The 23,406-nt window shown below is 43.4% G+C and overlaps 1 protein-coding gene across 1 annotated transcript; it reads right to left on the bottom strand.

Moving 5' to 3' along the window:
• Positions 1 to 3,108: 3,108 nt before the first annotated feature.
• Positions 3,109 to 22,891, bottom strand: RUSC1 (RUN and SH3 domain containing 1; the record flags this gene model as incomplete). The annotated part of the gene is given in 7 exon segments (XM_056554521.1): positions 3,109 to 4,121; positions 4,264 to 4,383; positions 4,944 to 5,919; positions 6,124 to 6,170; positions 6,344 to 6,443; positions 6,518 to 6,692; positions 22,815 to 22,891. Coding segments are annotated over 7 exon segments (1,664 nt in total), but the record flags the coding sequence as incomplete, so codon positions are not given.
• Between the last annotated feature and the right edge of the window lie 515 nt (positions 22,892 to 23,406).

Genomic DNA, 23,406 nt, shown 5'->3' with positions numbered 1-23,406 from the left:
GGAACCATACATACTGTATAGAGCCCCATGATAACACCTCCTGTCCTGTCCAATGACCTTCTGTAACTAGGAACCATACATACTGTATAGAGCCCCATGATAACACCTCCTGTCCTGTCCAATGACCTTCTGTAACAAAGAACCATACATACTGTATAGAGCCCCATGATAACACCTCCTGTCCTGTCCAATGACCTTCTGTAACTAGGAACCATACATACTGTATAGAGCCCCATGATAACACCTCCTGTCCTGTACACTGACCTTCTGTAACTAGGAACCATACATACTGTATAGAGCCCCATGATAACACCTCCTGTCCTGTACACTGACCTTCTGTAACTAGGAACCATACATACAGTATAGAGCAGAGCCCCATGATAACACCTCCTGTCCTGTCCAATGACCTTCTGTAACTAGGAACCATACATACAGTATAGAGCAGAGCCCCATGATAACACCTCCTGTCCTGTCCAATGACCTTCTGTAACTAGGAACCATACATACTGTATAGAGCCCCATGATAACACCTCCTGTCCTGTCCAATGACCTTCTGTAACTAGGAATCATACATACTGTATAGAGCCCCATGATAACACCTCCTGTCCTGTCCAATGACCTTCTGTAACTAGGAACCATACATACTGTATAGAGCCCCATGATAACACCTCATGTCCTGTACAATGACCTTCTGTAACTAGGAACCATACATACTGTATAGAGCCCCATGATAACACCTCCTGTCCTGTGCACTGACCTTCTGTAACTAGGAACCATACATACTGTATAGAGCCCCATGATAACACCTCCTGTCCTGTACAATGACCTTCTGTAACTAGGAACCATACATACTGTATAGAGCCCCATGATAACACCTCCTGTCCTGTCCAATGACCTTCTGTAACTAGGAACCATACATACTGTATAGAGCCCCATGATAACACCTCCTGTCCTGTCCAATGACCTTCTGTAACTAGGAACCATACATACTGTATAGAGCCCCATGATAACACCTCCTGCCCTGTACACTGACCTTCTGTAACTAGGAACCATACATACTGTATAGAGCCCCATGATAACACCTCCTGTCCTGTCCAATGACCTTCTTTAACTAGGAACCATACATACTGTATAGAGCCCCATGATAACACCTCCTGCCCTGTACACTGACCTTCTGTAACTAGGAACCATACATACAGTGTAGAGCCCCATGATAACACCTCCTGTCCTGTCCAATGACCTTCTGTAACTAGGAACCATACATACTGTATAGAGCCCCATGATAACACCTCCTGCCCTGTACACTGACCTTCTGTAACTAGGAACCATACATACTGTATAGAGCCCCATGATAACACCTCCTGTCCTGTGCACTGACCTTCTGTAACTGGGAACCATACATACAGTATAGAGCCCCATGATAACACCTCCTGTCCTGTGCACTGACCTTCTGTAACTAGGAACCATACATACTGTATAGAGCCCCATGATAACACCTCCTGTCCTGTACACTGACCTTCTGTAACTAGGAACCATACATACTGTATAGAGCCCCATGATAACACCTCCTGTCCTGTACACTGACCTTCTGTAACTAGGAACCATACATACAGTGTAGAGCCCCATGATAACACCTCCTGTCCTGTCCAATGACCTTCTGTAACTAGGAACCATACATACAGTGTAGTGCCCCCATGATAACACCTCCTGTCCTGTACACTGACCTTCTGTAACTAGGAACCATACATACTGTATAGAGCCCCATGATAACACCTCCTGTCCTGTACACTGACCTTCTGTAACTAGGAACCATACATACAGTGTAGTGCCCCCATGATAACACCTCCTGTCCTGTCCAATGACCTTCTGTAACTAGGAACCATACATACAGTGTAGTGCCCCCATGATAACACCTCCTGTCCTGTACACTGACCTTCTGTAACTAGGAACCATACATACAGTGTAGTGCCCCCATGATAACACCTCCTGTCCTGTACACTGACCTTCTGTAACTAGGAACCATACATACTGTATAGAGCCCCATGATAACACCTCCTGTCCTGTCCAATGACCTTCTGTAACTAGGAACCATACATACTGTATAGAGCCCCATGATAACACCTCCTGTCCTGTACACTGACCTTCTGTAACTAGGAACCATACATACAGTGTAGTGCCCCCATGATAACACCTCCTGTCCTGTCCAATGACCTTCTGTAACTAGGAACCATACATACAGTGTAGTGCCCCCATGATAACACCTCCTGTCCTGTGCACTGACCTTCTGTAACTAGGAACCATACATACTGTATAGAGCCCCATGATAACACCTCCTGTCCTCTGCACTGACCTTCTGTAACTAGGAACCATACATACTGTATAGAGCCCCATGATAACACCTCCTGTCCTGTACACTGACCTTCTGTAACTAGGAACCATACATACTGTATAGAGCCCCATGATAACACCTCCTGTCCTGTACACTGACCTTCTGTAACTAGGAACCATACATACTGTATAGAGCAGAGCCCCATGATAACACCTCCTGTCCTGTCCAATGACCTTCTGTAACTAGGAACCATACATACAGTATAGAGCAGAGCCCCATGATAACACCTCCTGTCCTGTACACTGACCTTCTGTAACTAGGAACCATACATACAGTGTAGAGCCCCATGATAACACCTCCTGCCCTGTACACTGACCTTCTGTAACTAGGAACCATACATACAGTATAGAGCAGAGCCCCATGATAACACCTCCTGTCCTGTACACTGACCTTCTGTAACTAGGAACCATACATACAGTGTAGAGCCCCATGATAACACCTCCTGTCCTGTCCAATGACCTTCTGTAACTAGGAACCATACATACTGTATAGAGCCCCATGATAACACCTCCTGTCCTGTACACTGACCTTCTGTAACTAGGAACCATACATACAGTATAGAGCAGAGCCCCATGATAACACCTCCTGTCCTGTACAATGACCTTCTGTAACTAGGAACCATACATACAGTATAGAGCAGAGCCCCATGATAACACCTCCTGTCCTGTACAATGACCTTCTGTAACTAGGAACCATACATACAGTGTAGAGCCCCATGATAACACCTCCTGTCCTGTGCACTGGCCTTTTTAGTAAGCAGTGTCCATTCATCGATGCTGAGTTGGGTTAAGACCAGAAGGCACTGGGTGTAGAGCAGCAGAATGTACCCAGAAGATGAGATGTTACAAGCCTCCAGTATGGACCCTGTGTCAGCCTCGCGCCCTGCACCTCATAACAACAGTATATAGATCAGCACAGATATCTATATACAACACAGGTTTATTGAGTTACATCCAGGGCTGCACTTCCTGTTCTGCTGCTTTCCTTGTCACATTGAGTCTACAGGTCAGTGTGCCCAGATGTTGTCTCGTGAAAGATATATTTCAGCAAGTATGGTACATAAGTGTAGAACTACATGTCCCCAGATTAAGCCGTGAATCTGCTGTACGGGAGGTGCCTGGCGGCACGGATCTAAAGGATTTTATGTGACTACAGCTCTAGATGTGACTTGTGACATCGTTGTTTATTCTGTACAGTAGTTGACACTGGAGCAGCAGGTTGACATTTTTATTGTTTTCAGCAGACAATCATTACTGGACGGATGCGGCAAAGTCCTCACTCTTCAGTCTCCAAGGTTTGTCTTATCACTACTCACAGATACTAGTGACACATGGACTTTATCATATATCCTCTTTCTATATATAATATATATATATATATTGCACTCTGTTACGCCACCTCCAGCATAGTCTGTTATTACTCTACGTACTGCAGCCGGACCCTGACCATTGAATCCAAATACTGAGATGTGTGTTTACTGCTGAGAATAGGAAGCAGAGCATTGTGGGTACGGAGGAAGAAGCTTCAATACAAGGTGCTTCTATGCAGAAGACATTGCTGAGGTCAAAGGATGAGTGACGTGTATCCAACTGGTACAAGACCTGTATCACTTCCTCGACGACACTGAATCCAGTCCTCATCCACTGTGCCGAGCAGCTGAAGAACATCTCCTTTCTTAAAGCTTAGCTGAGCCTCCCCCGAGGCCATGTGGTCACAGAGAGCTCGAAGAGACCTACCGGGAGAGGACATCTATTAACCACCCGAATCCTTCTAGGTCACAACCCCTGCTATGTGCTCCTTTACCAGTTCCCTAGGCACCAGGCAGACATACCGGTCATCTACCCAATGGACTTTGGTGGAAACATGAGACGTACCTCTGGGCTCTGCTATGGTCTCTCTGGCTGGGTTCCTCTTCTTCATGTTTTAGTGGGATGGTCTGCTTCCTAATCAGCTTCCGGACATTAACATTCGGGGTTAGCCAGCTAGAGGGACGCCTGTGGGAAGAAAGTATCTGCATCAGAAAACATGGTGGACTGAGGATAGACAGGTCCCCAATGGAGGAGAAGCTACACAGGAGGAATGTGATACCATGTGCAGAAGATGCCAGAGAGCTGGTGGAGGCGGAAATGTGAAGATGTCTTAGAGGACCATACTGGAGGCCAAAGTGACAACATAGCGGGAACTCTCCCCCCCCCTCCTCTTTATTACTGATGTGCAAGGTTCAGTGTAGAAAGCCAAACTCGTCAATCATGCAGAGCAGGAAGGGGTTGTCCTGCAGCTCAGCCCCGCCTCTTCACTTTAGCTTTTCAGGAAGACATCATTTTATAACTCTGATTTAGCTCAGAGACAGGTATCATTAGTTTTATCTATGCCCATGTCTGCAGCTCTAAGAGACACAAGGCAAGTGTCATGGATTTCTGAAACCTTGCTCTTGTTTTTCAGTGTAATATAAGAAGCATGATTCCCCTTTATAGTAAAGCACTTCCCTTATAGGGGCTGCACCCTCAAATAAACCTTGCTATATAGTGCCCCCTCCCGTTTTCTACTATCTTACCTTGATATTGAATTTCTTGCTTCCATCCCTTGAATTTGACTGGAACTTGCTCCAAAAAGTTGTCCAAGCCAGTTACCCTTTCCCTCACTGTTTAAATGCTGCCCTGTGCTGCAGAGGTCCTCCACCTGGTCAGGTCCAGCACTGCAGGAATTACCCTCTAATGGTCCCTGGGTGGACGCTGTATTGGATGAGGATCCCAGGTTGTTATGCTTCGTGTCCATCTGTTGCTTCTGCTGCCCGATTTCTTTGCTTGTGGTCTCAGAGACTCCTCCACTGGTCATGTCTTTAGCGAGTCTTTGCTCTGAAAAATTCTTAGACGATGCTGCCCTTTGGTTGAGCTCTTTGTCCATGGGACCCCAACTCGTCGGTTTACTAAAAGAAGTGAAAGTGAGTGATTCCCTGTTTGCAGGAATGTAGATTCGAGAGGCTTGGCTGAGGTGTCCCCACCAGTTTCTGGTCAAGACTCTGCTAGGAGTCTGACCTGGAGAGGTTTCTTTGTTAGCTGTCATAAGCTCCTTGGTGACTGTGTGAAAAGACGAGGGCTGTGTGGTGTCACCAGGAAGGACAGATGTGTCTCCAGCATGTGGACAGTCTCCAGCCACGACAGGATTGTCAGTCCGTGACCTTTCTGTAGAGAGCTTATGCTCTGGACTATCCAATGACTTTTCTTTATTAGGAGATGGAGCCTTTTTCTCTGTATTCCAGGAGAGGTTATATGTGATCCAGCCACCTAAGTCCAGCATGTTCTGTAAAGAAGGTACCGCCCAGTTGTCAGTCATATGTCCAGGGCTGTGCACACTGTGAGGAGTCGGCAGATCTTGTAGGGAGAGATGATGATGTTCAAAAAGAAGGTCGGTATGGAAGGTGAGCGCAGACAGAGGCTGTAAGCTCAACAGCAGCTCATCCCGAAGCTCCACATGGGAAGTCGCTGCCAACGGCAGGAACCCGATTGGAAGATAGAATATGGAAAGATGATCTGATGACGAGAAATAAAAGGTGTGATGTGACTAGACTCCTCAGTAACACGATCTACAATGCCCTACAGAACATCAGACAACTGTACACTGAGAAGACTGCCATCTGCATGCTGGAAGCAGAGAACACAAACATGGCACAGAAGACTAGGCTATACACTTCTCCCTGCACCTCCAGAAATGTCCTCAGCTTGAAGGGCACTTACTGTAAATCTGATGAAGATGCAGAACCCAAACATCCAGCTGTTTCATACTAGAAAGAGAAAAAGAGAACATGATAGATATAGAAAATGTTCTTCACCCAACAATGTGTTCTAAGGTCGGAACTTCCTGACCTTAAACCTAGAACACACTAAAAAAGTAAACATCCACCCTCTCTGTATGGGCTAAAGATCCAATTCCCCTGTAGATATTATCTTTACTCACTTCAAGAGGCCGAAGATGAAGGCATTGAATTTCCTCTGAGGGTCTCGTAGTTGTGTTAAGCGATTGACTTTACTGAACAGGAGGTGTACGAGCCCTGGGCCTGTAACCCAATGACATAATATAATTGTAGTCGGGACCTTGCTGAAACCTGTGAACAGAGAATAAACATCTCACCTGTCTTCATGGAAGCCTCCACCAGGCTCCATGGACTTAGCCTCCTACGGCCAATGATCACGTCCTTCTGATAGGGCTTTAGTCCATCACTAAGAAGTGAGTACAGTGAGGGACATAGGTGGTTCAGGATGAGGTAGCCCAAAACTGGGCTCAGTCTGCTATCCCCAAGCTGGGCCTACAAGAGGGAGCCATGATTACTGCAAATAACCCCACCAAGTAAGTCCAGTATACCACCACTAACATCCACCATCTCAAGTACATCCTGATACTGCACATACCAATCCTCTACCGCCATCTCAGATCAGTCCCATTATGTTCCAGAAAGAGCCACAATCTAAAGGTGCCCATATACCTTCAATAGCTGTAAGCAATTCCACCCAATACTTCAGCTGGGTCCCACTGAGTATAATGCAGAGAGGGGAGTAAACTGCTGCCAGGCTTGAGAATTATCTCAAGGGAGATTGAAATTGAACATGATTCTTCTATCGCCAAACATCATCTAAGAAGAACGTCAGGAGACCCCAAAACACATAAGATACAGGTGGGTTCTAAAATGTGGATGAGTCCTTTAGTGGGGAGCGCCAATCCCACAACAATGTCATAAATAATTGTATATTTCTGCTTCAGTATAATGGTATGGTGGACAAGGTTTGGTTATAGCACTGCAGGTGACACCTGCAGATAAGGGAGGAAGGTTAATACGGAGGATCATGTTATAGAGATGAGACATTACTGGACAGAGACAACAAGAAATATTACAGGTTTTATTGTCAGGTGTCCAGGAGATTTCCTGTTGGCCCTTTTAATTTACAGAAGACATTCGGGGGTGAAGTTCACATCTGGATTCACAATTTTTCAAGATCAGCTGGAACTCTCCTTATGTTACCCTAAAAAGGGGAGAAGACAGAGGGGTCATCTACCAACCAAGACTAATAACATATAGAATGATACCAATAACTGAGAAGGAGGAGTCATCTACCAACCAAGACTAATAACATATAGAACAATACCAATAACTGAGAAGGAGGAGGAGTCATCTACCAACCAAGACTGATAACATATAGGAATAATACCAATAACTGAGAAGGAGGAGTCATCTACTAACCAAGACTAATGGGATATAGGAACAATACCAATAACTGAGAAGGAGGAGGAGTCATCTACCAACCAAGACTAATAACATATAGAACAATACCAATAACTGAGAAGGAGGAGTCATCTACCAACCAAGACTAATAACATATAGAACAATACCAATAACTGAGAAGAAGGAGGAGGAGTCATCTACCAACCAAGACTAATAACATCTAGAACAATACCAATAACTGAGAAGGAGGAGTCATCTACCAACCAAGACTAATAACATATAGAACAATACCAATAACTGAGAAGGAGGAGGAGTCATCTACCAACCAAGACTAATAACATATAGAACCATACCAATAACTGAGAAGGAGGAGGAGTCATCTACCAACCAAGACTAATAACATATAGAACAATACCAATAACCGAGAAGGAGGAGGAGTCATCTACCAACCAAGACTAATAACATATAGGAACAATACCAATAACTGAGAAGGAGGAGGAGTCATCTACCAACCAAGACTAATAACATATAGAACCATACCAATAACTGAGAAGGAGGAGGAGTCATCTACCAACCAAGACTGATAACATATAGAACAATACCAATAACTGAGAAGGAGGCGGAGTCATCTACTAACCAAGACTAATAACATATAGAAAAATACCAAGAACTGAGAAGGAGGAGGAGTCATCTACCAACCAAGACTAATAACATATAGAAAAATACCAAGAACTGAGAAGGAGGAGGAGTCATCTACCAACCAAGACTAATAACATATAGGAACAATACCAATAACTGAGAAGGAGGAGTCATCTACCAACCAAGACTAATGGCATATAGAACAAAACCAATAACTGAGGAGGAGGAGTCATCTACCAACCAAGACTAATAACATCTAGAACAATACCAATAACCGAGAAGGAGGAGTCTTCTACCAACCAAGACTAATGGCATATAGAACAAAACCAATAACTGAGGAGGAGGAGTCATCTACCAACCAAGACTAATAACATCTAGAACAATACCAATAACCGAGAAGGAGGAGTCATCTACCAACCAAGACTAATGGCATATAGGAACAAAACCAATAACTGAGGAGGAGGAGTCATCTACCAACCAAGACTAATGGCATATAGAACAATACCAATAACTGAGAAGGAGGAGTCTTCTACCAACCAAGACTAATGGCATATAGAAAAATACCAATAACTGAGAAGGAGGAGTCATCTACCAACCAAGACTAATGGTATATAGAACAATACCAATAACCGAGAAGGAGGAGTCTTCTACCAACCAAGACTAATGGCATATAGAAAAATACCAATAACTGAGAAGGCGGAGTCATCTACCAACCAAGGCTAATAACATATAGGAACAATACCAATAACTGAGAAGGAGGAGGAGTCATCTACCAACCAAGACTAATGGCATATAGAACAATACCAATAACTGAGAAGGAGGAGGAGTCATCTACCAACCAAGACTAATGGCATATAGAACAATACCAATAACTGAGAAGGAGGCGGAGTCATCTACCAACCAAGACTAATAACATATAGAACAATACCAATAACTGAGAAGGAGGAGGAGTCTTCTACCAACCAAGACTAATGGCATATAGAAAAATACCAATAACTGAGAAGGCGGAGTCATCTACTAACCAAGACTAATAACATATAGGAACAATACCAATAACTGAGAAGGAGGAGGAGTCATCTACCAACCAAGACTAATGGCATATAGGAATAATACCAATAACTGAGGAGGAGGAGTCATCTACCAACCAAGACTAATAACATATAGAATGATACCAATAACTGAGAAGGAGGAGTCATCTACCAACCAAGACTAATAACATATAGAACAATACCAATAACTGAGAAGGAGGAGGAGTCATCTACCAACCAAGACTAATGGCATATAGAACAATACCAATAACTGAGAAGGAGGCGGAGTCATCTACCAACCAAGACTAATAACATATAGAACAATACCAATAACTGAGAAGGAGGAGGAGTCATCTACCAACCAAGACTAATAACATATAGAACAATACCAATAACTGAGGAGGAGGAGTCATCTACCAACCAAGACTAATAACATATAGAAAAATACCAATAACTGAGAAGAAGGAGGAGTCATCTACCAACCAAGACTAATGGCATATAGAAAAATACCAATAACTGAGAAGAAGGAGGAGTCGTCTACCAACCAAGACTAATAACATATAGAACAATACCAATAACTGAGAAGGAGGAGGAGTCATCTACCAACCAAGACTGATAACATATAGGAACAATACCAATAACTGAGAAGGAGGAGGAGTCATCTACCAACCAAGACTAATAACATATAGGAACAATACCAATAACTGAGGAGGAGGAGTCATCTACCAACCAAGACTAATAACATATAGAACAATACCAATAACTGAGGAGGAGGAGTCATCTACCAACCAAGACTAATAACATATAGAACAATACCAATAACTGAGGAGGAGGAGGAGTCATCTACCAACCAAGGCTAATAACATATAGAACAATACCAATAACTGAGAAGGAGGAGGAGTCATCTACCAACCAAGACTAATAACATATAGAACAATACCAATAACTGAGAAGGAGGCGGAGTCATCTACCAACCAAGACTAATGGTATATAGGAATAATACCAATAACTGAGAAGGAGGAGTCATCTACCAACCAAGACAAATAACATATAGAACAATACCAATAACTGAGAAGAAGGAGGAGTCATCTACCAACCAAGACAAATAACATATAGAACAATACCAATAACTGAGAAGGAGGAGTCATCTACCAACCAAGACAAATAACATATAGAACAATACCAATAACTGAGAAGAAGGAGGAGGAGTCATCTACCAACCAAGACTAATAACATATAGGAACAATACCAATAACTGAGAAGGAGGAGTCATCTACCAACCAAGACTAATGGCATATAGGAATAATACCAATAACTGAGAAGGAGGCGGAGTCATCTACCAACCAAGACTAATAACATATAGAACAATACCAATAACTGAGAAGGAGGCGGAGTCATCTACTAACCAAGACTAATAACATATAGGAATAATACCAATAACTGAGAAGGAGGAGGAGTCATCTACTAACCAAGACTAATAACATATAGAACAATACCAATAACTGAGAAGGAGGCGGAGTCATCTACTAACCAAGACTAATAACATATAGGAATAATACCAATAACTGAGAAGGAGGAGTCATCTACTAACCAAGACTAATAACATATAGAACAATACCAATAACTGAGAAGGAGGAGGAGTCATCTACCAACCAAGACTAATAACATATAGAACAATACCAATAACTGAGAAGGAGGAGTCATCTACCAACCAAGACTAATAACATATAGAACAATACCAATAACTGAGAAGGAGGCGGAGTCATCTACCAACCAAGACTAATAACATATAGAAAAATACCAATAACTGAGAAGGAGGAGGAGTCATCTACCAACCAAGACTAATAGCATATAGGAATAATACCAATAACTTAGAAGGAGGAGTCATCTACCAACCAAGACTAATAGCATATAGGAATAATACCAATAACTGAGAAGGAGGCGGAGTCATCTACCAACCAAGACTAATAACATATAGGAACAATACCAATAACTGAGAAGGAGGCGGAGTCATCTACCAACCAAGACTAATAACATATAGGAACAATACCAATAACTGAGAAGGAGGCGGAGTCATCTACCAACCAAGACTAATAACATATAGAACAATACCAATAACTGAGGAGGAGGAGTCATCTACCAACCAAGACTAATAACATATAGAACAATACCAATAACTGAGGAGGAGGAGTCATCTACCAACCAAGACTAATAACATATAGAACAATACCAATAACTGAGGAGGAGGAGTCATCTACCAACCAAGACTAATAGCATATAGGAATAATACCAATAACTGAGAAGGAGGCGGAGTCATCTACCAACCAAGACTAATAACATATAGGAACAATACCAATAACTGAGAAGGAGGCGGAGTCATCTACCAACCAAGACTAATAACATATAGGAACAATACCAATAACTGAGAAGGAGGCGGAGTCATCTACCAACCAAGACTAATAACATATAGAACAATACCAATAACTGAGGAGGAGGAGTCATCTACCAACCAAGACTAATGGCATATAGGAATAATACCAATAACCGAGAAGGAGGCGGAGTCATCTACCAACCAAGACTAATGGCATATAGAACAATACCAATAACTGAGAAGGAGGCGGAGTCATCTACCAACCAAGACTAATAACATATAGGAACAATACCAATAACTGAGAAGGAGGAGTCATCTACCAACCAAGACTAATGGAATATAGGAATAATACCAATAACTGAGAAGGAGGCGGAGTCATCTACCAACCAAGACTAATGGCATATAGAACAATACCAATAACCGAGAAGGAGGCGGAGTCATCTACCAACCAAGACTAATGGCATATAGAACAATACCAATAACTGAGAAGGAGGCGGAGTCATCTACCAACCAAGACTAATAACATATAGGAACAATACCAATAACTGAGAAGGAGGAGTCATCTACCAACCAAGACTAATGGAATATAGGAATAATACCAATAACTGAGAAGGAGGAGGAGTCATCTACCAACCAAGACTAATAACATATAGAACAATACCAATAACTGAGAAGGAGGAGGAGTCATCTACCAACCAAGACTAATGGAATATAGGAATAATACCAATAACTGAGAAGGAGGAGTCATCTACCAACCAAGACTAATGGCATATAGAACAATACCAATAACTGAGAAGGAGGCGGAGTCATCTACTAACCAAGACTAATAACATATAGAACAATACCAATAACTGAGAAGGAGGAGGAGTCATCTACCAACCAAGACTGATAACATATAGAACAATACCAATAACTGAGAAGGAGGCGGAGTCATCTACTAACCAAGACTAATGGCATATAGAACAATACCAATAACTGAGAAGGAGGAGTCATCTACCAACCAAGACTAATAACATATAGAACAATACCAATAACTGAGAAGGAGGAGGAGTCATCTACCAACCAAGACTAATGGCATATAGAACAATACCAATAACTGAGAAGGAGGAGTCATCTACCAACCAAGACTAATAACATATAGAACAATACCAATAACTGAGAAGGAGGCGGAGTCATCTACCAACCAAGACTGATAACATCTAGAACAATACCAATAACTGAGGAGGAGGAGTCATCTACCAACCAAGACTAATAACATATAGAAAAATACCAATAACTGAGAAGAAGGAGGAGTCATCTACCAACCAAGACTAATGGCATATAGAAAAATACCAATAACTGAGAAGAAGGAGGAGTCATCTACCAACCAAGACTAATAACATATAGAAAAATACCAATAACTGAGAAGGAGGAGGAGTCATCTACCAACCAAGACTAATAACATATAGAACAATACCAATAACTGAGAAGGAGGCGGAGTCATCTACCAACCAAGACTAATAACATATAGGAACAATACCAATAACTGAGAAGGAGGAGGAGTCATCTACCAACCAAGACTAATAACATATAGAACAATACCAATAACTGAGAAGGAGGCGGAGTCATCTACCAACCAAGACTAATAACATATAGAAAAATACCAATAACTGAGAAGGAGGAGGAGTCATCTACCAACCAAGACTAATAACATATAGAAAAATACCAATAACTGAGAAGGAGGAGGAGTCATCTACCAACCAAGACTAATAACATATAGGAACAATACCAATAACTGAGAAGGAGGCGGAGTCATCTACCAACCAAGACTAATAACATATAGAACAATACCAATAACTGAGGAGGAGGAGTCATCTACTAACCAAGACTAATAACATATAGAACAATACCAATAACTGAGAAGGAGGCGGAGTCATCTACCAACCAAGACTAATAACATATAGAACAATACCAATAACTGAGAAGGAGGCGGAGTCATCTACCAACCAAGACTAATAACATATAGAACAATACCAATAACTGAGAAGGAGGCGGAGTCATCTACTAACCAAGACTAATAACATATAGGAATAATACCAATAACTGAGAAGGAGGAGTCATCTACCAACCAAGACTAATAACATATAGAACAATACCAATAACTGAGAAGGAGGAGTCATCTACCAACCAAGACTAATAACATATAGGAACAATACCAATAACTGAGAAGGAGGCGGAGTCATCTACCAACCAAGACTAATAACATATAGAACAATACCAATAACTGAGAAGGAGGCGGAGTCATCTACCAACCAAGACTAATAACATATAGAACAATACCAATAACTGAGGAGGAGGAGTCATCTACCAACCAAGACTAATAACATATAGGAACAATACCAATAACTGAGAAGGAGGCGGAGTCATCTACCAACCAAGACTAATAACATATAGGAACAATACCAATAACTGAGAAGGAGGCGGAGTCATCTACCAACCAAGACTAATAACATATAGGAACAATACCAATAACTGAGAAGGAGGCGGAGTCATCTACCAACCAAGACTAATAACATATAGAATGATACCAATAACTGAGAAGGAGGAGGAGTCATCTACTAACCAAGACTAATAACATATAGAACAATACCAATAACTTAGAAGGAGGAGTCATCTACCAACCAAGACTAATAACATATAGGAATAATACCAATAACTGAGAAGGAGGCGGAGTCATCTACCAACCAAGACTAATAACATATAGGAATAATACCAATAACTGAGAAGGAGGCGGAGTCATCTACCAACCAAGACTAATAACATATAGGAACAATACCAATAACTGAGAAGGAGGCGGAGTCATCTACCAACCAAGACTAATAACATATAGGAACAATACCAATAACTGAGAAGGAGGCGGAGTCATCTACCAACCAAGACTAATAACATATAGGAACAATACCAATAACTGAGAAGGAGACGGAGTCATCTACCAACCAAGACTAATAACATATAGAACAATACCAATAACTGAGAAGGAGGAGTCATCTACCAACCAAGACTAATAACATATAGGAATAATACCAATAACTGAGAAGGAGGAGGAGTCATCTACCAACCAAGACTAATAACATATAGAACAATACCAATAACTGAGGAGGAGGAGGAGTCATCTACCAACCAAGACTAATAACATATAGGAATAATACCAATAACTGAGGAGGAGGAGTCATCTACCAACCAAGACTAATAACATATAGAATGATACCAATAACTGAGAAGGAGGCGGAGTCATCTACCAACCAAGACTAATAACATATAGGAATAATACCAATAACTGAGAAGGAGGAGGAGTCATCTACCAACCAAGACTAATAACATATAGAACAATACCAATAACTGAGAAGGAGGCGGAGTCATCTACTAACCAAGACTAATGGCATATAGAACAATACCAATAACTTAGAAGGAGGAGTCATCTACCAACCAAGACTAATAGCATATAGGAATAATACCAATAACTGAGAAGGAGGAGTCATCTACCAACCAAGACTAATAACATATAGAACAATACCAATAACCGAGAAGGAGGCGGAGTCATCTACCAACCAAGACTAATAACATATAGAACAATACCAATAACTGAGAAGGAGGCGGAGTCATCTACTAACCAAGACTAATGGGATATAGGAACAATACCAATAACTGAGAAGGAGGCGGAGTCATCTACCAACCAAGACTAATAACATATAGGAACAATACCAATAACTGAGAAGGAGGAGTCATCTACCAACCAAGACTAATAACATATAGGAACAATACCAATAACTGAGAAGGAGGCGGAGTCATCTACTAACCAAGACTAATGGCATATAGAACAATACCAATAACTTAGAAGGAGGAGTCATCTACCAACCAAGACTAATAGCATATAGGAATAATACCAATAACTGAGAAGGAGGCGGAGTCATCTACCAACCAAGACTAATAACATATAGGAACAATACCAATAACTGAGAAGGAGGCGGAGTCATCTACCAACCAAGACTAATAACATATAGGAACAATACCAATAACTGAGAAGGAGGCGGAGTCATCTACCAACCAAGACTAATAACATATAGAACAATACCAATAACTGAGGAGGAGGAGGAGTCATCTACCAACCAGGACTAATAACATATAGGAATAATACCAATAACCGAGAAGGAGGCGGAGTCATCTACCAACCAAGACTAATAACATATAGAACAATACCAATAACTGAGAAGGAGGCGGAGTCATCTACTAACCAAGACTAATGGGATATAGGAACAATACCAATAACTGAGGAGGAGGAGGAGTCATCTACCAACCAAGACTAATAACATATAGAACAATACCAATAACTGAGGAGGAGGAGTCATCTACCAACCAAGACTAATAACATATAGAACAATATCAATAACTGAGAAGGAGGAGTCATCTACCAACCAAGACTAATAACATATAGAACAATACCAATAACTTAGAAGGAGGAGTCATCTACCAACCAAGACTAATAACATATAGAATGATACCAATAACTGAGAAGGAGGAGGAGTCATCTACCAACCAAGACTAATAACATATAGAACAATACCAATAACTTAGAAGGAGGAGTCATCTACCAACCAAGACTAATAGCATATAGGAATAATACCAATAACTGAGAAGGAGGCGGAGTCATCTACCAACCAAGACTAATAACATATAGGAACAATACCAATAACTGAGAAGGAGGCGGAGTCATCTACCAACCAAGACTAATAACATATAGGAACAATACCAATAACTGAGAAGGAGGCGGAGTCATCTACCAACCAAGACTAATAACATATAGGAACAATACCAATAACTGAGAAGGAGGCGGAGTCATCTACCAACCAAGACTAATAACATATAGGAATAATACCAATAACTGAGAAGGAGGAGGAGTCATCTACTAACCAAGACTAATGGGATATAGGAACAATACCAATAACTGAGGAGGAGGAGTCATCTACCAACCAAGACTAATAACATATAGAACAATACCAATAACTGAGAAGGAGGCGGAGTCATCTACTAACCAAGACTAATGGGATATAGGAACAATACCAATAACTGAGGAGGAGGAGTCATCTACCAACCAAGACTAATAACATATAGAACAATACCAATAACTGAGAAGGAGGAGTCATCTACCAACCAAGACTGATAACATATAGAACAATACCAATAACTGAGAAGGAGGCGGAGTCATCTACCAACCAAGACTAATAACATATAGAAAAATACCAATAACTGAGGAGGAGGAGGAGTCATCTACCAACCAAGACTGATAACATCTAGAACAATACCAATAACTGAGAAGGAGGAGGAGTCATCTACCAACCAAGACTGATAACATCTAGAACAATACCAATAACTGAGGAGGAGGAGGAGTCATCTACCAACCAAGACTAATAACATATAGAACAATACCAATAACTGAGAAGGAGGAGTCATCTACCAACCAAGACTAATAACATATAGAAAAATACCAATAACTGAGGAGGAGGAGTCATCTACCAACCAAGACTAATAACATATAGAACAATACCAATAACTGAGAAGGAGGAGGAGTCATCTACTAACCAAGACTAATAACATATAGGAATAATACCAATAACTGAGAAGGAGGAGGAGTCATCTACCAACCAAGACTGATAACATCTAGAACAATACCAATAACTGAGAAGGAGGAGGAGTCATCTACTAACCAAGACTAATAACATATAGGAATAATACCAATAACCGAGAAGGAGGCGGAGTCATCTACCAACCAAGACTAATAACATATAGAACAATACCAATAACTGAGAAGGAGGAGTCATCTACCAACCAAGACTAATAACATATAGAACAATACCAATAACTGAGAAGGAGGAGTCATCTACCAACCAAGACTAATAACATATAGAAAAATACCAATAACTGAGGAGGAGGAGTCATCTACCAACCAAGACTAATAACATATAGAACAATACCAATAACTGAGAAGGAGGAGGAGTCATCTACTAACCAAGACTAATAACATATAGGAATAATACCAATAACTGAGAAGGAGGAGGAGTCATCTACCAACCAAGACTGATAACATCTAGAACAATACCAATAACTGAGAAGGAGGAGGAGTCATCTACTAACCAAGACTAATAACATATAGGAATAATACCAATAACCGAGAAGGAGGCGGAGTCATCTACCAACCAAGACTAATAACATATAGAACAATATCAATAACTGAGAAGGAGGCGGAGTCATCTACTAACCAAGACTAATGGGATATAGGAACAATACCAATAACTGAGAAGGAGGCGGAGTCATCTACCAACCAAGACTAATAACATATAGGAATAATACCAATAACTGAGAAGGAGGCGGAGTCATCTACCAACCAAGACTAATAACATATAGAACAATATCAATAACTGAGAAGGAGGCGGAGTCATCTACTAACCAAGACTAATGGGATATAGGAACAATACCAATAACTGAGAAGGAGGCGGAGTCATCTACTAACCAAGACTAATGGCATATAGAACAATACCAATAACTGAGGAGGAGGAGTCATCTACCAACCAAGACTAATGGTATATAGGAATAATACCAATAACTGAGAAGGAGGAGTCATCTACCAACCAAGACTGATAACATATAGAACAATACCAATAACTGAGAAGGAGGAGTCATCTACCAACCAAGACTAATAACATATAGGACAATACCAATAACTGAGAAGGAGGAGGAGTCATCTACCAACCAAGACTGATAACATCTAGAACAATACCAATAACTGAGAAGGAGGAGGAGTCATCTACTAACCAAGACTAATGGGATATAGGAACAATACCAATAACTGAGGAGGAGGAGGAGTCATCTACCAACCAAGACTAATAACATATAGAACAATACCAATAACTGAGAAGGAGGAGTCATCTACCAACCAAGACTAATAACATATAGAAAAATACCAATAACTGAGGAGGAGGAGGAGTCATCTACCAACCAAGACTAATAACATCTAGAACAATACCAATAACTGAGAAGGAGGAGGAGTCATCTACTAACCAAGACTAATGGGATATAGGAACAATACCAATAACTGAGGAGGAGGAGTCATCTACCAACCAAGACTAATAACATATAGAAAAATACCAATAACTGAGGAGGAGGAGGAGTCATCTACCAACCAAGACTAATAACATATAGAACAATACCAATAACTGAGAAGGAGGAGGAGTCATCTACCAACCAAGACTGATAACATCTAGAACAATACCAATAACTGAGAAGGAGGAGGAGTCATCTACTAACCAAGACTAATAACATATAGGAATAATACCAATAACCGAGAAGGAGGCGGAGTCATCTACCAACCAAGACTAATAACATATAGAACAATATCAATAACTGAGAAGGAGGCGGAGTCATCTACTAACCAAGACTAATGGGATATAGGAACAATACCAATAACTGAGAAGGAGGCGGAGTCATCTACCAACCAAGACTAATAACATATAGGAATAATACCAATAACTGAGGAGGAGGAGGAGTCATCTACTAACCAAGACTAATGGGATATAGGAACAATACCAATAACCGAGAAGGAGGCGGAGTCATCTACCAACCAAGACTAATAACATATAGAACAATATCAATAACTGAGAAGGAGGCGGAGTCATCTACTAACCAAGACTAATGGGATATAGGAACAATACCAATAACTGAGAAGGAGGCGGAGTCATCTACTAACCAAGACTAATGGCATATAGAACAATACCAATAACTGAGGAGGAGGAGGAGTCATCTACCAACCAAGACTAATGGTATATAGGAATAATACCAATAACTGAGGAGGAGGAGGAGTCATCTACCAACCAAGACTAATGGGATATAGGAACAATACCAATAACTGAGAAGGAGGAGGAGTCATCTACCAACCATGACTAATGGGATATAGGAACAATACCAATAACTGAGAAGGAGGCGGAGTCATCTACCAACCAAGACTAATGGGATATAGGAATAATACAGAGTAGGAGGAGAAGTTACAAAGGTTAAGTACAAATATGAGGGAAGCGATGGAGAATGGGAGCACAACTACCGGGAAAAGCCAGTATACACATGGATATCCTGAGTTCAGGGCTTGGACCCCCATGATCAGCTTGTTATCCCGTCCTGTGGATTGCTGATAACTTCTTCAAATGGAAATACCCATAAGATTGAGGGAAACATTAGCTGTGACTCTTTGGGGGTGGTCACTGCTGTCAACATTCACATGACCTCCACAGTGTAGGAAGAACCCAGCAGTGAAACGGTTACAAAAGACCACCCCTGAGACCACTCCCTTATCCAGACCAGGTCTCTTCTGTTGGACTTTTCTTTGGGGTCCACTCTTCCTCTGGATCCACACAGTAGGGTTTTAGATTGAACTCCCTGCACCATCTTTTTTTTAACCTTACAAACTGTTACTAAGTGACTTTCAGGTTGTTTCACTGCTTCTATCATCATGATAACAATCGGATCCTTGGTGATAGAGTCATAAACGGTGAAACAAAGGTCATACAGAGACTGTGAAGTGCCATGAAGATCACAGGACACCATGAGTCCTACGAGGTAAAACATCAGATCCCTTCTGGAGCGATGATCGGGGATACGTTTTGTGCACGTCCTACAAGATGTAGATTCTCCATCACAATACCTTCTCAAAGAGTCCTCACATGGCCTGTGTGGATGGATTTGTGCCCGAACTGTACAATGGAGGGGGGGAGAGGGGTGGTCATGTCCAGTAGCCCCAAAAAGTTGATGAAGAACCCCAATATAGAAAAATGATGTGGGTGCCTGGCTCGTGGTTAAGTATGGAGGCGTTCTCTTCTTGGGCATAAAAGTACAAATGGGAGAGGGTGGCTCTTATTCCTGAGCCCTGTTGAGGCTGGCCTATAGTCCACACCTGCTGGTAGCAACCCCGTCAGCACCGTCCCTGCACCCCAACCCCTTCAGCACCGTCCCTGCACCCCAACCCCTTCAGCAACGTCCCTGCACCCCAACCCCGTCAGCACCGTCCCTGCACCCCAACCCCTTCAGCACCGTCCCTGCACCCCAACCCCTTCAGCAACGTCCCTGCACCCCAACCCCTTCAGCACCGTCCCTGCATCCCAACCCCGTCAGCACCGTCCCTGCACCCCAACCCCTTCAGCACCGTCCCTGCACCCCAACCCCTTCAGCACCGTCCCTGCACCCCAACCCCTTCAGCAACGTCCCTGCACCCCAACCCCTTCAGCAACGTCCCTGCACCCCAACCCCTTCAGCACCGTCCCTGCACCCCAACCCCGTCAGCACCATCCCTGCACCCCAACCCCTTCAGCACCGTCCCTGCACCCCAACCCCTTCAGCAACGTCCCTGCACCCCAACCCCTTCAGCACCGTCCCTGCATCCCAACCCCGTCAACACCGTCCCTGCACCCCAACCCCTTCAGCACCGTCCCTGCACACCAACCCCTTCAGCACCGTCCCTGCACCCCAACCCCTTCAGCAACGTCCCTGCACCCCAACCCCTTCAGCAACGTCCCTGCACCCCAACCCCTTCAGCAACGTCCCTGCACCCCAACCCCGTCAGCAACGTCCCTGCACCCCAACCCCGTCAGCACCGTCCCTGCATCCCAACCCCGTCAGCACCGTCCCTGCACCCCAACCCCATCAGCACCATCCCTGCTCCCCAACCCCTTCAGCACCGTCCCTGCTCCCCAACCCCTTCAGCACCGTCCCTGCTCCCCAACCCCGTCAGCACCGTCCCTGCTCCCCAACCCCTTCAGCACCGTCCCTGCACCCCAACCCCTTCAGCACCGTCCCTGCTCCCCAACCCCTTCAGCACCGTCCCTGCTCCCCAACCCCTTCAGCACCGTCCCTGCACCCCAACCCCTTCAGCACCGTCCCTGCACCCCAACCCCTTCAGCAACGTCCCTGCACCCCAACCCCTTCAGCACCGTCCCTGCATCCCAACCCCGTCAGCACCGTCCCTGCATCCCAACCCCTTCAGCACCGTCCCTGCATCCCAACCCCTTCAGCACCGTCCCTGCATCCCAACCCCGTCAGCACCGTCCCTGCATCCCAACCCCGTCAGCACCGTCCCTGCTCCCCAACCCCGTCAGCACCGTCCCTGCTCCCCAACCCCGTCAGCACCGTCCCTGCATCCTATCCCTTTCAGCACTGCCTCTACTCAAAGGGACACTCACAATCCCTCTCACTGGTGGTCACACTCACCGGCCTCTACTCCGAGAGAAACTCAAAATCCCCCTCACTGGTGCTCACAGTCATCAGCCTCTACTCAATGGGACACTCACAATCCCCCTCACTGGTTGTCACTCAATGGGACACTCACAATCCTACTCACTGGTGGTCACACTTACTGGCCTCTACTCCGAGAGAAACTCATAATCCCCTTACTGGTGGTCACACTCACCGGCCTCTACTCAATGGGACACTTATAATCCCCTCACTGGTGGTCACACTCACCGGCCTCTACTCAATGGGACACTTATAATCCCCTCACTGGTGGTCACACTCACCGGCCTCTACTCAATGGGACACTTATAATCCCCTCACTGGTGGTCACACTCACCGGCCTCTACTCAATGGGACACTTATAATCCCCTCACTGGTGGTCACACTCACCGGCCTCTACTCAATGGGACACTTATAATCCCCTCACTGGTGGTCACACTCACCGGCCTCTACTCAATGGGACACTTATAATCCCCTCACTGGTGGTCACACTCACCGGCCTCTACTCAATGGGACACTTATAATCCCCTCACTGGTGGTCACACTCACCGGCCTCTACTCAATGGGACACTTATAATCCCCTCACTGGTGGTCACACTCACCGGCCTCTACTCAATGGGACACTTATAATCCCCTCACTGGTGGTCACACTCACCGGCCTCTACTCAATGGGACACTTATAATCCCCTCACTGGTGGTCACACTCACCGGCCTCTACTCAATGGGACACTTATAATCCCCTCACTGGTGGTCACACTCACCGGCCTCTACTCAATGGGACACTTATAATCCCCTCACTGGTGGTCACACTCACCGGCCTCTACTCAATGGGACACTTATAATCCCCTCACTGGTGGTCACACTCACCTTCTGCACTTGGTTCCTGCTCGTGTTAAAATGGCAGATGATTTTCTCCACAGAAGAGCCAACAGCGATGAGGAAATCTGGGAAGGACAAGACACTGATGAAGGGAACCATCTCCACCGTGCTGCTCCTTCCTGCATCTCTCACAACCCTCACACAATCCCTTTTGTTCTGCCATATGTGATGAATCTGGACACATTTTTGTTGTGTGGTTTTTATGCCACCTATAGTGTCTAAATGCCCACGACACTGAAACCAGCAGCATGGCGAATATCATAAAGAAATACAAATGCTGCAAAAACTGCCAGAAAGTTCCCCCACTTGTATTGTGTGTGGATATAAGACGTCATGTCTCCTGTATACATCTGAGGACCTCTACTCCCAGGACCCCCTGCTCACTCACAGACGTCATGTCTCCTGTATACATCTGAGGACCTCTACTCCCAGGACCCCCTGCTCACTCACAGACGTCATGTCTCCTGTATACATCTGAGGACCTCTACCCCCAGGACCCCCTGCTCACCCACAGACGTCATGTCTCCTGTATACATCTGAGGACCTCTACTCCCAGGACCCCCTGCTCACCCACAGACGT

The sequence above is a fragment of the Hyla sarda genome, unplaced genomic scaffold, assembly GCF_029499605.1.
Source record: "Hyla sarda isolate aHylSar1 unplaced genomic scaffold, aHylSar1.hap1 scaffold_778, whole genome shotgun sequence".
Classification (NCBI taxonomy): Eukaryota; Metazoa; Chordata; class Amphibia; order Anura; family Hylidae; genus Hyla; species Hyla sarda.
Note: the sequence above shows the minus strand (reverse complement) of the source record. Positions and strands in the feature narration are given on the sequence as shown.